The sequence below is a fragment of the Bison bison genome, unplaced genomic scaffold, assembly GCF_000754665.1.
Source record: "Bison bison bison isolate TAMUID 2011002044 unplaced genomic scaffold, Bison_UMD1.0 scf7180017864252, whole genome shotgun sequence".
Lineage (NCBI taxonomy): Eukaryota > Metazoa > Chordata > Mammalia > Artiodactyla > Bovidae > Bison > Bison bison.
The window spans coordinates 2,921,133-2,936,025 of record NW_011494824.1 but is presented as its reverse complement, the minus strand read 5'-3'; the positions used below and the strand labels follow the sequence as shown (position 1 = coordinate 2,936,025).

The following is a 14,893-nucleotide window of genomic DNA, read 5'->3' as shown; positions in this document are numbered from 1 at the left end:
CCGGAGTTCACTCAGACTCACGTCCATCAAGTCAGTGATGCCATCCAGCCATCTCATCCTTTGTCGTCCCCTTCTCCTCCTGCCCCCAATCCCTCCCAGTATCAGAGTCTTTTCCAATGAGTCAACTCTTCGCATGAGGTGGCCAAGTACTGGAGTTTCAGCTTTAGCATCATTCCCTCCAAAGAAATCCCAGGGCTGATTTCCTTCAGAATGGACTAGTTGGATCTCCTTGCAGTCCAAGGGACTCTCAAGAGTTCTGCAACACCACAGTTCAAAAGCATCAATTCTTCGGCGCTCTTCACAGTCCAACTCTCACATCCATACGTGACCACTGGAAAAACCATAGCCTTGACTAGATGGACCTTTGTTGGCAAAGTAATGTCTCTGCTTTGAAACATGCTATCTAGGTTGGTCATAACTTTTCTTCCAAGGAGTAAGCGTCTTTTAATTTCATGGCTGCAGTCACCATCTGCAGTGATTTGGGAGCCCCCCAAAAATAAAGTCTGACACTGTTTCCACTGTTTCCCCATCTATTTCCCATGAAGTGATGGGACCAGATGCCATGATCTTAGTTTTCTGAATGTTGAGCTTTCAGCCAACTTTTTCACTCTCCTCTTTCACTTTCATCAAGAGGCTTTTTAGTTCCTCTTCACTTTCTGCCATAAGGGTGGTGTGATCTGCATATCTGAGGTTATTGATATTTCTTCCAGCAATCTTGATTCCAGCTTGTGCTTCTTCCTGCCCAGTGTTTCTCATGATGTACTCTGCATATAAGTTAAATAAGCAGGGTGACAATATACAGCCTTGACATACTCCTTTTCCTATTTGGAACCAGTCTGTTGTTCCATGTCCATTTTGAACTGTTGCTTCCTGACCTGCATATAGGTTTCTCAAGAGGCAGGTCATGTGCTCTGGTATTCCCATCTCTTTCAGAATTTTCCAGCCATTTTTTCATGCCAAGAAACAAGGACTATTTCTTTAGTCCTTTAAACCTGCTAGAGGTAATCAGAAATGTGTTGGACTGGAAAGTGCCATATTGGAAACATAAATAAGTACGATAATTACTAAATTTCATTGATTCTAAAAAGCCTATTTTTGGTACAGTAACATTTCTAAAATTTGGATACATCATATAATTGGTGTCTTTCATTTATAACTAACAGCATTTTTCCTTAATAGTACATAAAATAATAGTATGTCTTACAATTGATGTCTTATATTTCTTTAGTACATTTTTAAACAATCACTGAATTTTAAGATCTTGAAATAAGAACCACATGTAATTGATTTTGGCATTTCCCTAACACATGATGTGAAATCTTACTATTTTGTGTGTATCAGTAAAGAAGGATTTCTCTTAAAATCTTTAGACTTGAATCTTTGGGTTCTATTAATTTAGAGTGTTTAAAAATTTTTTTTGTATATTATTATATGGCAGTATAGCCCCTATTTTTTCTTCCATTGACTATATTAAACATTATTGGCATTTAATTACTTCTTTTATTGTTCCCTACTTCTTTTCATAGTTATAGTGTATCTTACTGTTAGGGATTCTTAGATTGAAGTTTCATTTCTCATTTGGAGATGGCTAGAGTGTGTGCTTCACGGATGAGGATAAACTGATTTAAGATAAGCTGATACAGTGCTGCCAGTTTTCAGTTATCCATGCTAGGAGAATGGATAATTGTCATTTGTGAATGATCTTCCTTCCCTTTATTCGTTATTTTATGGCTGGTACTGGTATGTAGCAAAGTCAAATTGGTTTGCATTTTAAAGCTTCACGTTTCCTCTTTAGAGCAGGTAATAATAAATACTGGAAAGGCAAAAAAAAAAGAAAAGGCAATAGAATATGAGAATTGAAAAGCCTGAATAATACACAAACTGGATAATTGACCTCTGAACGATAAAAAGAAAAAAATGGGCTGTGGATTCATGCATTACTATTGAGCATTGTTTAGATTTAACTTTTGTTCACCACTGATTGAATTAAAGTTTGAAATGAGATGCTCTGTATCTCATTTCTAAACTCTCAACCGTTCAATCATCTCTCATTGTGAAGTCATGAGATTCAGACATGATAAAGCAATAATGAGAAGTTAAAAATCAGGGCTAGAAAAAAGTATATTTTAAACCTGTACTCTTCTAAAAGGGAGAAAAGCAATTATAAGAGTTTCAAGAATCAATAGAAATTGATATTTTATACCAAAGAAATCTTAAGACCTTGAGTTCTGCCCTCCCCTTCATCATGGTACAAGTAAAAAGAAATCAATAGCCCTAGAAACATAAGCTGTTAAAGATTGACATCCAGCAGTATTTTTGATATTTAAGGCATTGCTTCGTATTCTGATTCAGACAGTCTGTGTAATTAAGCATAAGAAATTGTTTTTAAATATAAAATTGTTTTCTTTTTAGTCTCCATATCTTTTATATATTTCATTTTGAAAACAGAATAAATGTTATGTATGGGTTTAAAAATAGTTCTTTGTATGGTTTCTATCTAGTTAACTAAGACATTTTAAATGGTCCTTTCTGTTAAAGATAAGTAGTTCTTTATTAAAAGTTACTAATGGACTCTGTCAGAGTCCATTAGGCCAATTTCCCATCTCCTAATCTCTTAGCTCCTGCAGTAGAAGATGTAATCAAAAGATTCTGCAGCAGGTACTGAGTATGGGAATTGTCAGAGCCAGTGAGGACAGTAGCTATATATGAGGCTTTGAAACTGAGCGTGAGAAATTTGAACTTGATGCTCAGTTTGGACTGTTAAGGGAAGTGTTATATGACTGAAGTAGGGAGATTATATGGATCTCTATAGGGTAAAATTCAATAGAACAGAGACTCTCAGGGCCAAAGTATTAATAGTTTTTGTGTCCTCAAGTATCAGTTCTCTACTTTTCTCCCAATGGCGCACACACAGCTCACAATGTTTACTTTAATGAAGATGTTTAAGGCATGTCCAAATTTTTGTGAAAATATGCTAACAATCTTGCATGGAAGTACACATTTTCTAAACACCATAGCTGCTTGTGGAGTACCACTTATTAATGGTTATTAACCATAACCAGATGCAGTTCATAGCTGGCTCTCAATAATACTACCTCCTTCTCTCCCATTCAGAAAAGCAAACTTTTGAATTCAAGTGAATAAAAAGTGATATTAGAAGAACAACTTGGAATCGATTTTGATTATTTACACACTTGTGTAGTACATTATTAACAAATCAGTTGACATGGTTAAAATGTGACTGCTCTATACCACTGTGTTGGGACACTGCTTGAGAACAATGCTATATTGATTTTATTATAATTCAGCCATTGTGATGAATAATCCTGTACAGATTATTTTTCTTGATAGTGTTTGTATCATGGTTATCTTCTACTCTATAAAGTATAGATGGTTGGTTTTTGATCTGTAGTGAATGAATGGTAAAGAGTAGAGAAAAGCTATAATTTAGTTCATTACAATTCTTTTTTTATGCCAAGAAGCAAACTTACCTTTACCTTTTTCAAGAATATTCATTAAAAAAAACCAAAACAGAAACCAAACTTTCCAAACCAAAGGACATGAAAGGGAGATGGGATATTTATGTGGAAAGACCACAGAACTGAGAGGAACAAAGGAGAGACACTGGCTTTAAATATAGTAGACTTAAAATATCTAAATACCTTTACCTAGAATATAAGGAATCTAAGGACAAGATTCCTTTGGTCTACTCCTGGGATATCACTTCCTGTCACTGTAGCTTTTCCTCAGCTTGTTTTCATGTCACTTCAGGGTTTAATCATATAATTTTAAAGGAAGGACTTTAACGATCATTTATAGATCTCCCTTATTCTTAGTCTAGCAGTTATAATTCTCTGAATGGTCTTATTCATTTTTGGATTTGCTGTACCTGACACAAAAATTAGAAAGTATTCTATAAAGATTTATTAAGTTGGCTTAAAGAACTTAATGTACATTGATATTAGTAAGTCAGAATGCTATTAATAAAGTCGGGTAATTCTTTTTTAAAACTTTTATTCTTACTTATTTGACTGCGTCAGGCCTTTGTTGTGGCATGCGAACTCTTAGTTCTGGCACGTGGGGTCTAGTTGCCCAACCAGGGATCGAACTCAGGGCTCCTGCACTGGGAGCAAGGAGTCTTATCTACTGGACCACCCGGGAAGTCCCTAACGTCTGATTAGTCTTAGTAATTTTAGCACTTAAATGTCATCAGTAATTTTTTGTTTTTCTTGACCTTTTTTCTCTAACCAGATTTGCATCTGCTGGTGATGATGGAACTGTAGTTGTGTGGAATGCCCAGGTGTGTATTGATTCTATGTGGATTATCTAACACAGACATGACTCTATAGTTGAGTATGTATTCATAAACATTACCTGGAGATGAGACTGCATACCAGTAGACTGAGCCGAATTAATGTTTGAAAAGGGCTGCTTAGGATGAATCCATTTACAGTGAGGACCAATGTTTCATATATAGTTTTTAATTTAAGATTTTTCCTGAGAAACAAATGCTAAATTATGGAAATAAATGTCTTAATTTTAATTAAGCAAAATTTAAGTTAGCAGCTATGTACTGATTCTGAAAATGAATCAGGTGTTGATTTTTGTGAGAGACAGTTTTTTCCAAATTGACAATTTTTTCTGAATTTTTCTAAATTGTGCATAATTTAGACAGCATAATATTCTTCACATGTTTCACTTTAATAGTAATGTAATAAAAGGTTTATTTTTAAAAAAATATTTAAGGCTTTACCAAATTTCTCTAGGTCCTCTCTCCCTAATCCTTGGATTCTCAAAGTATTCTCTTGGGAAGCATTTGTCTCCTCACCCTTGTTTGGATTGTTACCTATTCTGACTCCATCAGATCCTCATTTTTCAATGGCTTTGCCTGTGATGGACACAGTTTAACATTACATTCATCACATACATCATGAAATCCTGCAACCTTGGAGAGATTTGAAATTTATGTTACATTTTCTTTGCATTTTTGTATTTACTACTTGGGAAGTCAGAGACTGATGGATGAAGACATTGGATGGATGGAAATAGCTGTTGATGTTAAATAGAAATAGAGTCAATACTGACTTTATGAGTGGTTGATATATTATTGGGTATCTACATCCAATTGTTACTGTTTGTTGACTTTTATTCTGCAGTGTTATAGGATGAGATAATAAATACTTGGATAATGAAGACTCACTATATTTTCCCTGCCAAGTTACTGATATTTTATACTTAATTTACACAATTATAATCTTAAAACCAAATGGAAAGTGTATTCCTTAAAGTTTCCTATAACAATCTGTTACTTTCTATTAGAAAATAATTAAAATTATTTAAGCCTACTCTTGTAGCATCTGTTTAGATTCTATTGCTTAAATTATAAAATCTAGGTAATTTCAGATGGAATGTATGTATTTTCTACCTGGTGGTTTTGCTTAATGTTGTCATTTAAGATTAAGTTATAAGATATAAAGTACTGTTAACATTTTTATTGATATTTCAGACAGGAGAAAAACTTTTGGAACTCAATGGACACACTCAAAAGATAACAGCTATTATTACATTGCCTTGTTTGGAAACTTGTGAAGAAAAAAATCAACTGATCTTGACAGCCTCTGCTGATAGAACAGTCATTATATCCTTGAATCTAGAACCAAGTGAAATAGCTATGGTGATCCAAGGGACCAGTACACACATTATTAGACTTTATCCTCCTGAGGCCTGTCTGTACATTCATGATTTAGCAAAAATGGTTTTGTTCTAGCCTTCATAAGACGCTTCTTGAAAGTATTAGGTGTCTGAAAAAAGATTGGAAGTAGCAAGTTAAGACTTATTGTTGATGGAAACTCCATAACTAAAGCTATTCTTCCCAGCTTTATATAAAATTACAAAAGATGAAGGAAATGGAAGAATGTAGGCTTAAAAATATTTATCATCTCAGTTTGCTTTTCAATTTAGAGAAACAAAGATGAGTTGAACCGGAGAATAATTCACATTTTCTTATACGCTTATTGTACAGCAAAAGAAACTTAATGGTCCCAACCCATAAGAACCTTCTGACAATCCAAGTCTGGCAGAAAAGTGAATTAGCATGTGCTCAGTGTTTTATATGGAGAAGGCAATGGCACCGCACTCCAGTACTCTTGCCTGGAGAATCCCATGGACGGAGGAACCTGGTGGGCTGCAGTCCATGGGGTCGTGAAGAGTTGGACACGACTGAGCGGCTTCACTTTCACTTTTCACTTTCATGCATTGGAGAAGGAAATGGCAACCCACTCCAGTGTTCTTCCCTGGAGAATCCCAGGGACAGAGAAGCCTGGTGGACTGCCTTCTATGGGGTCACACAGAGTCGGACACGACTGAAGTGACTTAGCAGCAGCAGCAATGTTTTATATATTTAGTATTTTAAAACAATTAAAAAATGTAAATTACCTTCCCTCCTTATACTTTTAGTTGAAAATTTAAGATGTAACAGCCATAGTAAAGTTTTATAAATTGCATGTATGTGCCAGGCATTGTTCTGTTTTGCATTTATTAACCCATTTAACCCTTATAATAAGTATTTTTATTATTTTCATTTATAAATAAGAAAAGAGAGGCACAGAGAGGTTAAGTAAATGGCCCAAGTTTGTGCAGCCTGTATAGGGCCAAAGGCAGTAGTCTGACTGCAGAGTCAGTGCTCTGAATCACTGTGTGATACTGCTTTCATAAAATATTTTTCTTAAACAAAGTTGGCCTTTTTATATTTGTATGAGGAATTTAATCTGTGAAAGCTATAGCTAATCTTTCATTGCCTTTTTTTTTTAAGTGTCATAGAATAGCTTTAAAAAGTCTGTGCTTATCTGAGAATTCTATTCACATAACTTCAGGTGTTAGTGAAGTTGAGTTTTGGAGTAAGCCCAAAGGTGTAGGTGTTTCTTAGGCTTCTATAGAAGTAAGACATACTTTATGACACACTTTAAATAAGCTTGTCAGCTGAAGTGATTTTTAGACAGATTGCCAATAGGTGGTAGAAATTCACAAAAAGATTTAGGTGGAGATAAAATGATACACTGTGGTGATGACAGTGTTGCATAATCAGGGGCATAAAATGCACTTTAGTATGTTTAGGTCACAGTAGCTTTACTACCATTGTTCTATTGAGGCACATGTTATTTTATGGACTGAAGCTATTTTTTGTTTGTTTTCCATATCAGTATAATCTCTGCAAAAATAGAATATAAAATTCTTTTTATTAGACTGCTTCTTAAGTACTAGAATACTGTTTAGCTGCTAAGTCACTTCAGTCGTGTCTGACTCTGTGCGACCCCATAGATGGCAGCCCACCAGGCTCTGCCGTCTCTGGGATTCTCCAGGCAAGAACACTGGAGTGGGTTGTCATTTCCTTCTCCAGTGCATGAAAGTGAAAAGTAAAAGTGAAGTCGCTCAGTCATGTCTGACTCTTCTCGACCCCATGGACTGAAGCCTACCAGGCTCCTGCGTCCTTGGGATTTTCCAGCAAGAGTACTGGAGTCGGTTGCCATTGCCTTCTCCTATACTATTTAGAGATAATTGTTAAAATTACTATTACAGGACAGACATGGGTAACTGGGACAATATCAGTATAAACTTTAACGGTAAATGCTAGTAGAGAGTAATTTCCTTTGCTGAATGACTTTTCTTGTTAAAAATAATTTCAGGTTGCTTTGTTAGTAGTTCCATTTATTCAGATGAATTTTAAATTTGTCATGCTTGGGTATTTGCTGTTAACTAACTTCATTAATTAAATGCTGAGGGTAGATTTTTTTTTGTCAAATTATAATCTTAAGAGTCTATATATGTGTGTGTATATACATTTATATGTAAATATGTTCTCATATAAAATGTATATCTTGCCATAGGAAATGGTATGAAAAATTTGAAAATCGTTATGTTCCTTAAGTCAAACTAATCTTGGACCTTTTATGAGAGGTCTTGAAATTATTTTAAATATGGATATAGGTATTTGGTTACTGTCTTCTTTGAATTAAGATAACTAGTAAAATCATGCCAGGCATGTTGAGGGAGCTTTCAGTTAATGTTAATTAATGGATGTGATAGTTTTTAGTATGAGTATTTTATGTTCAGTGTTTATTAGATTATGGTAGACTGTTTTGGAGAGTAAAATTTAAATTTTTTATAGTTGCAATATTTAATGCTTATAAAGATTTGATATTCAGACCATCCATTCTGTTGGTATTTTCAAATGGTTTTATAGTAAAATTCACATCAAACTTATTTTAGATTATAAGCTTGCTATGCTAAGTTGATTTTTGTAATAGTATAAACACAAGGTACTTTATGCTTTGTATATTTTCTACAAAAATGTGTAATATTTATAATTTAATTATTAGAAAAGTTATCTCATAATTTTTTGAAATTCTGCTTAGAAATTATTTCTTAACATAAATTTAGGAATGGGATTGTGATACTGGTAGACAAGTTCAGAAAGTGTCATGCTTCCAGTCTACTGTAAAGGTAAAATCTTAATCAGATACTTTATGGTAATAATCTTTTTATTTCAGAAAAAGTTATCTAATGATTTAGATGAAATTATCTTTGTAGGTTTTAAAAATTATGTCTTCTGCACATACCTACAGCTATTTGATTCTTCTAAGACTAGATTTTGGGGAGTATGTATATTAAATGCTAGAATGTTTGAATTTTAAATTAGAGCAAGAGATGAATCTCTATAGTAAGATAAGGAAAAATGTAGTACCTAGTATGTTTCTAGTCGGAGAAGGCAATGGCACCCCACTCCAGTACTCTTGCCTGGAAAATCCCATGGACGGAGGAGCCTGGTAGCTGCAGTCCACGGGGTTGCTAAGAGTCGGACATGACTGAGTGACTTAGCAGCAGCACGCAGCAGTGTATTTCTAGTTGGTAATTCTAGGAAGGGATACTACTTTCCAAGTGATATGGCAGTAGCTAATCTTTTTTTGTTGTTCTTTGTTTTAGCTTTAAACTTGAAACACGGAGCTATTTGTGCCTCACTATGTTTTCTGTAAAATCATAATTTAGTAGTAGTTACTTATTTCCAGAACAAAATCTTTTGTGGCTTATTGGTGGCTGGCTACTCTTAGGTTCATTTTATAAACATACTAATTGGGGCTTATTATTGATAGAAATTCTGCTACAGATTGGAGAAACAAACTTGGATAAGACTTGGTTACTTGCATTCCTATAGAAGAAATTACCTTAGGTGGTCTCAGAAAGTGCTACTGTTTTTCAGTAATTTCAGCAGGCTTGGGGAAAGATACTAGTAAAGTGAAATAGTATTTCCTCATTTACTTTGAAGATTACTGATCTCTTGAAGGGAAAGGGTATCAACTTGTGGACATATTTTAAAACCACTGAATGCTTGAATTTCTAAACTGATAAATATTTTGCATGAATTTTACAGTGTTTAGCTGTTCTTCAGAGACTAGATGTTTGGCTCTCTGGTGGGAATGATCTGTGCGTGTGGAACCGAAAATTAGATCTTCTGTGTAAGACGAGCCACCTTTCTGATACAGGTAAAAACAAATCAAGGTACTTGTGAACCATGCTAGACACTAAAATAAAGACACAGTGAATCTTCAAAGAGACTTTGCATGAATACAACAGTAATATAGGAGCTTTTCTTTTTAATTCTGAATATAAGATGTAGTCATATTTTCCAATTCAGGTGAAGGGTTGTGTGAAATATATTTCCATTTCAAATTGGAAGGAAAAGATTTTCCCTCTTTTGGCTTCTTCACCCCTTCTAACAGAATTTCTCAAAAGTGAACAATAAAACCCTTTTCTTACATGTTCCTGGACCATGTCCTAAACTGAGTTTACCTGGAAGCAGATCTTTATGACTTTACAAAAGTATTTTCTTCATTTGTGGGGTCATCAGACTTTGCATAGAGTCCTAAGGATGCCCTCATTTTACAGTTGGTTTTACTAAGGAAATTTCATTCATGTGAAAATGTAAAAACAGAATTCTGTTTTCTCAGAAAAAAATCAGTTTTGACTTAACATTGGTATCAAGGAACTTAAAGAATAAAAATTTATTCAGAATAAAAATATTTAAGTATAAATGAGTAAATTTAAATGACAGTAACCTTAAAATGAACTGAACTGAACCTTAAAATCATGTGATCCACTATTAACTATTTTTGTTTCTAAAAGTAATGAAACGAACCCATGGTCATCCTAGAAAGAATACAGGCATACCTTGTTTTATCGCACTTTGCTTTATTTGGCTTTGCAGATGATGCATTTTTTACAAATTGTTTGTGGCAACTCTGCATCATGCAAGTCTCTTGGCACCATTTTTCTGGAAGCATTTGTTCACTTTGTGTTTCTGTCAATTGTGGTAATTCTTGAAATATTTCACGCCCTCCAACAGCAAAAAGAATGACTACCTGAAGGCTCAGCTAATTGTTAATAGTTTTTTTAGCAATAAAGTATTTTACAATTAAGGTTCATACATTGTCTTTTAGACATAATACTATTGCACATTTAATAGATGACAGTATAATGTTAACAACTATTATCAGTTCAGTTCAGTTCAGTCACTCAGTTGTGTCCAACTCTTTGCGACCCCAGGCACTGCAGCATGCTAGGCTTCCCTGTCCATCCCCAATTTCTGGAGCCTGCTCAAACTCATGTCCATTGAGTCAGTGATGCCATCCAGCCATCTCATCCTCTGTCGTCCCCTTCTCCTCCTGTCCCCAATCCCTCCCAGCATCAGGGTCTTTTCCAATGAGTCAGTTCTTTGCATCAGGTGGCCAAAGTATTGGAGTTTCAGCTTTAGCATCTGTCCTTCCAATGAATATTCAGTACTGATTTCCTTTAGGATGGACTGGTTTGATCTCCTTGTAGTCCAAGGGACTCTCAAGAGTCTTCTCTAACACCATAGTTCAAAAGCATCAATTCTTCGGTGCTCAGCCTTCTTTATAGTCCAACTCTCACGTCCATACATGACTACTGGAAAAACCACAGTTTTGACTAGATGAATCTTTGTCAGAAAAGTAATGTCTCTGCTTTTTAATATGCTGTCTAGGTTGGTCACAGCTTTTCTAACAAGGAGCAAGCATCTTTTAATTTCATGGCTGCAGTCACCATCTGCAGAGATTTTAGAGCCCAAGAAAATAAAGTCTGTCACTGTTTCCATTGTTTCCCCATCTATTTGCCACAAAGTGATGGGACCGGATGCCATGATCTTAGTTTTTTGAACGTTGAGTTTTATGCCAGCTTTTTCACTACTGTTATATGCAGTGGGAAATTAAAAAATTTGTGTGACTTGCTTTACTTTGATAATTGCTTTATTTCAGTGGTCAGGAACCAAACCCAAAATATCTCCAAGGTATGCCTGTTATTAAAGCATATTATTGTTGTCTTAGAGTAGTAGGAGCCCTGTGAGTTGAATTTACACTTCTTTATTGGAACTAGCTTATCTCCACATGGGTATTATAAAATACTAGAAAAATAATATAATGTCTTAATAAAACTAAATCCCTATCTTACTAGGATTTATAGTTTAACTTCTTAGTTCACCACTTGATCACTAGTAATCTTATTTGTAGTGGTAAAGAACACCCTGCCAATGCAGGAGACATAAGAGTATGCGGTCAATCCCTGGGTCAGGAGGATCCCCTAGAGGAGGGCGTGGCAACCCACTCCAGTATTCTTGCCTGGAGAATCCCATGGACAGAAGCGCCAGGCAGGCTACAGTCCATAGGGTTGCAAAGAGCCAGACATGAATGAAGTGACTTAGCATGCACGCACACATGTTGTAAAATACTGAAATCAGGGCTAAAAAAGGACCTTTTGCATGTTAATGGAAATAATCACCTGTTATTGCAATTCCCCTTCCTTTGCAAATTAGCTTTGAGTACTGTACTTTAAGTAGTTACAGTATTGCCCTGTTTATCAGTAAGAGATAGCAGTAAACCTTTGAGAAAATTGGTTAGAAAGCTTTTAAAAGACCTTAAGTTGCCATTGGTGAGCTTTTCGTGATTTGGATTTTCCAAATTACCAGATGCCAAATAGTTAGCAGTACTATTAGATCCTTACTTTATGAAACTCCTTTCACTAAGCCTTGCTTGATTTATGGACTGGCAGGGCTTTTAGGAACAATTATTATGTATTTGGAAATAAGCAAAAATAATCTTAGTATGATAAAATGGAAGGAGCCTTGGACTAGAAAACAGGACATCCATGCCCTTTCCATCACTATGGTCTGTGATTCTGTGCATTAAGTTGCTACTTCTGGATTATTGAGTTTACAGTAATTTTATTTCATAAATAATCAACATGTTTTTGACAAGCTGTTTTCTGCATCTGGAATTCTCTGCTGTTCTCCCTCCCCCTGCTCTCCTCTCTCTCCTACTTCTTTATCCTGTACACTGCTGCTCCCGTTTCTCCTCCTCTACCATCAATGCCCTGTCCTTGACCATGGAAAAATATAAAACATACTGGTAAAACCTATGTGGAAGAAAGATGTTGGCCAGAAATACTCCCCAAGTGGGAAGGTAAAGCAGATGAGAATATTTTCCCAATTAGCATATGTGTTATGAATTACTGTATAAAAATTACATATATTTTTAAGGGAAAAGTTAACTTTAATTAACAAGTTTTGTGCCAACACATATGGTAATTCTAAATCTAACACGTGAATTCTTTAATTTTTGCTGACAAAAGTGATAATTATAACATATATTACAGAAGTTGTGGTTATCCTAAAATCATTTCATGATTCAGCTATAAAAAATGTACTTAGCACTGTATGCTTAATAAGTGAAATGTAATAGAATGTTGAATCTGATTATTCTAGTAATACAAGGAATTTTGTAAATGTAATGATCGATTATAAACATACTATTTGAAGGCCACTTTCTTAGCTGTTGACTGTTGGCTCATTTATTTGCTGCCAGGGAGTTCACCCAGGCTTCTTAAATTTACATTGAGGAAAAATGCCAATTTTGTATTCCATTTGAGCTAGCCATCTTGTAAATGGCAATGATGATTATCTTAAGGGGTCCCTGGTAAATAAGTTTGCCATAATAGTACAAATATTCAAAGAGAATTTTCTACCCTTAATAAATCAATAAAGCCTTCGAGAGATTTTACTGACTTTCACAAAGTCGTTTTCACATGCAAGTGTGATGTAGCGAATTGTGTGAGCTTTATTGTTACCATCCCCTTTGAAGAAATGACTAATATAAATCTGAAAATGTTTTTGATCTAATCTATTAAGAAAATAATTTAACTTTTATATGTTTTTGAAGGGATCACTGCTTTGATTGAAATACCTAAGAACTGTGTTGTGGCAGCAGTTGGCAAAGAACTGAGTGAGTATGATTTTCTCCCCCATCATTTCTTCTTTTTTAAAATTTTAAACTAGCCTTGTATAAACATTTCGGAAAGACTAATTTGACTTTTTATTTAAAGGACATCTTTCCCTGCCCCCAGTCTTGACCTCCTGGAATTATTGAAGTGATATGGAACCTGAGACATTTTCAAGATGTTAGGTCGGCTCTTGTACCACACTTGGTCTAGCATAGGCAAGTGGGCAAGGTAGCCCCGCTCCTCTGACGCTGGAGAGGCCTGTTTACATCCCACAGTCCTCTCTGTTGGCCCACACTCACTCACTCAGCAAAAACTTTAGCTACATAAAAGAACGCCAACATTCTGAAAACTAAAAACGAGCTGGGTTTGGAAGAGGGTTATTATGGGTGTTCAGTAAGACAGGAGCTGTGGAAACCAGAGTGGGACCCGTCTTCTTGGAGGGTGGAGTTTGCACCATTTCCCTCAGAGTAGTGGGATGGCAGGAGGGAGAATGAGAGGATGTGGTAAATGTACTGATTATAAACATGCCATTTGAAGGCTAGTCTCTTACTGTTGACTGTTGGCTCACTTATTTACTGCCAGGAGTCTGCAGTTTAAAAAAAAAACAAACCTATTATGCTCATTACCTTATGGATAAAAATTGTGTGCTGAGAAGTTGCTTTTTAAAATCTGCTTTTTTCTTGAAGAATTTGTCTAATGAAGCCCAGAGGGCATTTGATATTACTTGTGCTGCTACTTCTAGATGCCAGTCTCGAGATTTACTGTGATCACCAGTTGGCATGTTTGCAAATGCCAGTGAGAAACAAGCTAATGGTTTACCAGGTGTAAGCTGCTATCTGCAGGCTCTGCTGCTTTGCAGTCAGCTTTTTCTTTCTTCCACTCAATTTCCCTGTGTAGTCATGTCTGAGAAGTAATTTTTAGACCCAATGCTTATGCTTGCTTTTCATAAAGCAGATTCTAAAGATAAAATTTAGTGTTTAAGTTTTTTTTCTTTTGTTCTTCCTTGCAGAAATTCGGTTTTCCCGTGTTCTTTATTGTGCTAGAAAGATGCCTCGCTTTTCTCTGCTTTTTACCTCTTGTTGCTAATCAATCGCTTGTGTTTTGCTGGTTTTACTCTCAGTGGTTCTCAAAATGTTGTGTGCATGAGGATGACCCGAAGGACTTGTTAAGAACACAAAATACTGGGCCTTACTCCCAGAGTTTCTAGTTCACTACTTCTAGAGTGGGGCCTGAGCATCTGCATTCTAACATGTACTGTGAGTGCTGAGGTGGTCGGTCTGGGGCCATTCTTTGAGGGCGGCTGCTCTAAATATTTTGGTCCACTTCTTTCCATCTCACTAGTGTTGCTCTGTTCAGGTACTCTTCTCCTCTTTTGCCTGGTTGGACTGTTGTGATAGTCTCCTGACTTATTTTCATTCCTCTACTTTATTTATTTTTTTGAATGTGTACTTAACAATGTGCAAACTATATTTTAGCCATTGCCGTTGTCTGGAGAACACATTGAAAGTATAAATATTTACGAAAGATTATTGTATTCAGATAATGATGAAGT

At 35.5% G+C, this 14,893-nt stretch overlaps 1 protein-coding gene across 2 annotated transcripts in view; it reads left to right on the top strand.

The window, feature by feature from the left end:
* The window catches only part of WDR41 (WD repeat domain 41), a 47,528-nt gene that overhangs the window by 16,305 nt on the left and 16,330 nt on the right, over nt 1-14,893 (top strand). For both annotated transcript variants that reach the window (XM_010847629.1, XM_010847628.1), the window contains exons 3-7: nt 4,252-4,300; nt 5,507-5,638; nt 8,437-8,499; nt 9,425-9,536; nt 13,281-13,343. In XM_010847629.1, the coding sequence (XP_010845931.1) occupies nt 4,252-4,300; nt 5,507-5,638; nt 8,437-8,499; nt 9,425-9,536; nt 13,281-13,343 (419 nt within the window). The remainder of the gene's footprint in view (nt 1-4,251; nt 4,301-5,506; nt 5,639-8,436; nt 8,500-9,424; nt 9,537-13,280; nt 13,344-14,893) is intronic.